Raw genomic sequence first — 6,184 nt, 5'->3', positions numbered from 1 at the left:
GGTTAAATTCACTATAACAGAATTCTAGTGGGTCAACATCTACTGTGTGGACCAGGGACCACATACACTATATCGTTCATGAAGGATGCATAAAAAAAAACCTCTCAAGATAAAGGGTCAACTGCACTATAGATAGAGAAAAATATTTATTTAATTTCATATTTATTTTTAATATGTTATATTTCAGATGAGGTATAATTTTGGAATTCAAACTAAACGCTTTTATTTTGAAATCGCCTTCACCCGGAAGTGCGACAGATTTCTGCTTTGTTCGGGAGCTTGGGGTTCTAAGGCGCCTAAATACAGCCACTTAATAATCTTTACACAGTTTTAAGGGTGTACCACGGATTAAGATATGTTTTATCACGTAAGTTGCCAATTTATTGATCGAACTTACTATAGATTGATCCACTTTACTGACTTAATGTACTTTTGCAGCTCGTTAATGAAGTGAAGTGGCTAACGCTCGTGCGCTGCCTGCTCAGCTGCTCAGATAACTAATGTGGTTGATAATGTAGCCATGTATATGTAGTTGAAAAGATACTGAAGGGTAAAAATTGCTGCCAAAAATGACGTGATTTTTATTTTTTAGATCTCTCTGGAACATGAGATTCTCCTCCATCCTCGATATTTTGGGCCAAATCTGTTAAACACAGTCAAACAGAAGCTGTTTACAGAGGTGGAAGGCACGTGCACGGGAAAGTAAGTCCTGACCAACTCCTCAGTGGAAATGAGTGTCCCCTCTTGTGTATGGTATTTACTGGTGTCTCTTTTTTCCCCTTGTTGTAGATATGGCTTTGTCATTGCAGTGACGACAATAGATAATATTGGAGCAGGTGTTATACAGCCCGGCAGGGGTTTCGTCTTGTACCCTGTCAAATACAAGGCCATTGTGTTTCGTCCTTTTAAAGGGGAGGTTGTGGATGCAGTGGTCACTCAAGTAAACAAGGTAAACTTCTTTATCAAGGCTCTCCTTTATAATTCCAAAAGATGGATATAGACAGATTTTACAGCACAGTAAGGTTGAGATTTGTTTTATTTGTTATTAATACATAAGACAGAAAAGAGAGAGAGTCTGATGAGGGAATGTGTATTTATAGCTGCAATAATGTGAGTGATAACAGGACCTTACTGGTTTTACAGACCTTCCACAATGTAAAATGGAACTATAAGTGGATGAAAAAAACATTTATTGTTGTTCAGTAATAAGTTTAAACATGTAACTGATAGCAAATGTCTGTAGCATAAGGGGAATAAAACACATTTGGATGTCTTGGTATAGGGAAATAATCACACCAAACTTCTGTTGATAACACTATGTAACAAATTTTTACTTTTTTCTTGTTCCTGGGAAGTAAGTGTTATTTCCCCATTCTTTGTAACCCAAATAAAGAGAAAAAAACATCTTAGCCATGAAAGTTTGGGCTAGTTTTGGGCAGTTCTTTTTGTAAAATGGACTAATTTTGAGGTTTTTGTTCTCTTAAAAGCACAAACCCAAACTTTAAGGGGCTTAATGGCTTTTTTTTTTTTTTATCATCATTGTAACATTGGAAAATGTCATTCACTACCCAGAAACAAAATTTGTTACATAGTGTAATTTTCTTATGCACATCTGATCTTGTGTTACATATAATGTGCATAATCGCAGCAATTTTGTGCTTCAGAATTTATATTTAGTATTTGAAAATTCGTGTCATCTTTTTACAGGTTGGACTGTTTACAGAAATTGGCCCAATGTCTTGCTTTATCTCCCGTCATGTAAGCTGAAAATTTTACTACTGCTACAAGTGTTTTGAATACCTCAGTATCTTTCATGCAGCCTTGTAGACTCACAACATTAAGTTGTATATGATTCAGATATGAACCCAGTCATAACAGTCAACAGCCCACTATCTTAATATTATTCTGTCTTCTTTTTGTGTAGTCTATACCATCAGAAATGGAATTTGACCCAAACTCTAATCCTCCCTGCTACAAGACGGTGGATGAGGTAAAGTGGAGTAGAGATTTTAATTCTACATTGTTTTAAGGATTTATTCCGTCTTTTATTTTGTAGTTTACTTGTAAATGTTATTTCTTATATAGGACATTGTAATCCAACAAGATGATGAAATTCGACTGAAGATTGTTGGTACTCGAGTAGACAAGAATGATATTGTAAGTAAATTGTTATTTCATATTGCTATAAATCCAGCTATATTAAATATTGGTTGTTTTTTACCCTCTGTGTAGTCACTATTCATTCTCATTTACATTTTTTTAGTTTGCCATTGGATCCCTCATGGATGATTACCTTGGTAAGTATTTTGGATACTGTTTCTGAATAGTTGCTTTTCTAGAGCTAGTTTATTCTTGGTGCATTAGTGGTACTCTTAAGTCTAACTGAATGGACTAATGGTCTTCATACAATGAATGTTAATTAAATTGGACAGGCTTTTCCCTAATGTCAAGGATAGTTGAATGTTGGTTAAAAATAACTTTAGTAGTTTGACATGTATTGCTAAAATGAAAATAATGTGCCTGTTTTTTGTCTTTTCAGGTCTTGTTAGTTGATCTGTCTAAGAGCAGTCATCTTGCAATGTGCTTGTACATATATATTTTTTTTTTGTTTCACTGCATTTTTTAGATTGAAGTGGTCTAGAGATGTTCAAGAGAAAGGGAAATTCGAAATCTCCTAGTACTGCTGCATTTTAAAGCAGAAATCATTGTAATATCAGTAAAAGGAGGTTTAAATGAGAACCATTTTCACTGAGAATGACAAAGCAAATGCCTTGATTTTCAAATCTGTGAAGCATTTTGTAAACCCTGATACTTTGTTAATGTACATTCAATTCGATAATAAAAAAATCTGATGCAGATTAAATGAAAAAATTAAATAAGAATAACAACAAAAAAGCTGTTAACAGGAGTACTAGTGCAGAAAAATAGTTTTCTATTTTTAATTCTATTCTATTTTTTTAAAAGTATTTTCTTTTGGTGAAACAGCATGAATGACATGACAATTCAAATAAATACAAAACAGTACATTTATTTATGCATAGTTATATCGTTTGTTCATGAAATAGTCTGATGAGTTTACTAACGCCTTATGCTCCTTTACACTATTGCCCCTAATGCCAAATTATTGAACTAATATTACAGTATAAAAGGGAGTACTGGAAGTGTGAAGCCACCCATGAGTCTTAATATAGAATACAGCAACTGGAACTGATTTTATCTATGAGCAAGAATGAGATAATATTTGGGGTCTAGTCTGTATTCAAAGACAAAGAAGAGTCTGCTGTACACAAGAGTTATGAACTTGTCACTGTAGAGACATCTGAATATGTTTTCACCCCTGCCTGCTCTGATATCACGGTTAATGATATAAGTGCCTCACGCTCTGCAAGAATGCAGAGCAGAGAAAATGAGGAAGTCCCCAAGGACTTCCATCAGTTTGGACAACTCATTTTAATGCAAAAACCACGCACTGCACTCAGATATTCGTGGACATCTGCCCAGGCTCATCAACATGCATGGCCTCAGTTTCAGGCTATCTGACCTGCCTGAGCAACAATGGCGTTGCAGTCTGATCTATGGCACACCGCTGCTTCTGCCTTTATACACTTGTCAAAGAAGAGCTTTTAAAAACTGGCCTTTAATGCTAGGAAAACCTGCTACGGTACCACAAGGGATATAAAGAGTGTTTCCGCTTCTGCCTTCTCAGACCCTTTCTTGCATTGCCACATGCAATTTCTCTTTGTCATTGTCTTTTAGTAACTCTTATTATAGAGGAGCGTCAGGGCTAAAGGAAAGCTTTCTGGAAAGAGGCCCTGGTTTACTTACTTGTGAGGTGCATTCCAAACACACAGATTTGGCAAGCTTCACTTACATCATTTATTCATTTGGCACATGCTTTTATCCAAAGCGACTTACAATTGGGGAGATACAATCCAACCATATGGTTGTTAACAGAGGAGCAAAACTAAATTTTCAACAATAGACAAGAAACAAGTAATACATATTGCAGGAAGAACAGAAAGACACACCATGATGGATGGAGGCAGTTCTATCTGGTCTTATTGTATCTGGTCTTAAACTCCATATTCAGGTACAGTTGTGGCCCATAGCTGACCCAAGATCAGGTCTGTGTTTACTGACTGTGTGTGTGTGTGTTGATTCAATATTTATAATGGAAAAATATATAAATATCTGTTTCATTTATGTAATCCCAGTGTAAACGGACTAGTTTTGTACATACTGGTATTATTTTTTCACATACGCTACAAAATGAATCTTTTTCCATTCTAACATAGTCAACAGTTTCATTAGGAAAAAAAAATCTAAACCGCGTCTTAGCGCACAGGACTATCGATCTTTTCTGCCATCTTGTGGCCAAGCAAGGAAATACAGTTGGTAAACATTAAATTTGTTATTGCTGTTGTTGACATTTACAATTTTACCGTGTTACTAAATTGAGTCTTGATATAACTATACATAACCACACAATTAAGCCACAATGATAATAGTATAATTGTAGGAAATAAATAATGAAATAATTAATCTAATATAAATTCATATTATAATATAATTTGTGGCGAATAATACCTAAAAAAGGGTCAGAACAAAAAAGTAATGGCTTGACCACCTTAAAGCTAGTCTTATAATATCTTTCAATTTGACATTAAACAGGCATTAAATGCTACGATGCTATAATAAGATTCGTAACAGAATTTTTGACACACCTTCTAATTCCATGGTCTTTCCTGATGTTTATTTCTTTCTAAATTGTAAAACAATGCTGAAGGCAGCCGAAATACACAATAGTGTCCTTTGAACAGTTGATATTGAGATATGTCTGCTACTGATGCTCTGTAAAGCCTTCATAACCGCTCTAATCTGAGGTGCTGTTAATTGGTGATTTCTGAGGCTGGTAACTCTAAATGAACTTCTCCTCTGCAGCAGAGGTAAGTTTTGGTCTTGCTTTCCTGGGATGGTCTTCATGTGAGCCAGTTTCATCATGGTGCTTGATGGGTTTTGCAAATGCACTTGACAATACTGTTCTTGCAAGATCTATTCCAGAACACCTTGACCTTCGTGTCTTAAAATAACAACTGACTTTTTTTTGTTGTCATTACATATGGATTACTTAAGTCCATGTGTGTTATTTCATAGTTTTGAAATCTCCAGTATTGTTCTAGAATGTAGAAAATAAATCCCTAAACAAAAAACACTGAATTAAAAGGTGTGTCCAAACTTTTGACTGGTAGTCAAAAGTTTATATATATATATATATATATATATATATATATATATATATATATATATATATATATATATATATATATATATATATATATATATTATTTATTCCTATTCGGGCCACTTGTCTGATTTATATTAATAAACACTTCCCTCTGGTGTCTATGTAGCGTTACTACAATCGGGTAATGCCGTATATATTCAGTCTAGAAAAACGTGAAATTTTCACTGTCATAATCTAAAATTGGTTATAACATTGTTTTATTATTTATTATTTTAAAACTACTTGTTGGAATTTCAGAGGATTAGACACAAAATTAGCTAAAAGAATAAATGCCGTTTAAAACAAGGTTAATTTAATTATTGAGATTAAATAGACAGTAAATACGGGCTAAATAAAATATAGCATATATATATATATATATATATATATATATATATATATATATATATATATATATATATATATATATATATAAGAAAACTTTCAACTGACATAATGACATGAGTGACTCTTATTTTTGAATGTCTTACGTGACGATAGATAGACTATATTGATCTTATGAGGAAAATTTTTCAATTTACATACACTGCATTTCTACATACACATTCTGAAGCTAGTAAATCTCAGTTTTTCCAAATTCCATGTTCTCATACTTTCTTTGGCATGTCAGTTAAAGCATCTAAATATCATAGATGATTTTTAAATAGTTAGAGTTTTATTTCAGGTTAAATTCACTATAACAGAATTCTAGTGGGTCAACATCTACTGTGTGGACCAGGGACCACATACACTATATCGTTCATGAAGGATGCATAAAAAAACTCTCAAGATAAAGGGTCAACTGCACTATAGATAGAGAAAAATATTTATTTAATTTCATATTTATTTTTAATATGTTATATTTCAGATGAGGTATAATTTTGGAATGCAAACTAAACG

At 33.4% G+C, this 6,184-nt stretch overlaps 1 protein-coding gene across 1 annotated transcript; it reads left to right on the top strand.

Moving 5' to 3' along the window:
• Window positions 1-236: 236 nt before the first annotated feature.
• On the top strand, window positions 237-3,036 carry LOC131357394 (DNA-directed RNA polymerase II subunit RPB7). Its single transcript, XM_058396361.1, has 8 exons — window positions 237-367; window positions 593-702; window positions 790-949; window positions 1,708-1,758; window positions 1,925-1,990; window positions 2,086-2,157; window positions 2,264-2,297; window positions 2,540-3,036. The coding sequence occupies exons 1-8, from the start codon at window positions 356-358 to the stop codon at window positions 2,551-2,553; spliced, it is 519 nt and encodes a 172-aa protein (XP_058252344.1). The 5' UTR covers window positions 237-355; the 3' UTR covers window positions 2,554-3,036.
• Window positions 3,037-6,184: the final 3,148 nt, after the last annotated feature.

The sequence above is a fragment of the Hemibagrus wyckioides genome, linkage group LG08 (assembly GCF_019097595.1).
Source record: "Hemibagrus wyckioides isolate EC202008001 linkage group LG08, SWU_Hwy_1.0, whole genome shotgun sequence".
Taxonomy (NCBI): domain Eukaryota; kingdom Metazoa; phylum Chordata; class Actinopteri; order Siluriformes; family Bagridae; genus Hemibagrus; species Hemibagrus wyckioides.
The sequence above is the reverse complement of the archived record's forward strand: the minus strand, read 5'-3'. Positions and strand labels throughout refer to the sequence as shown.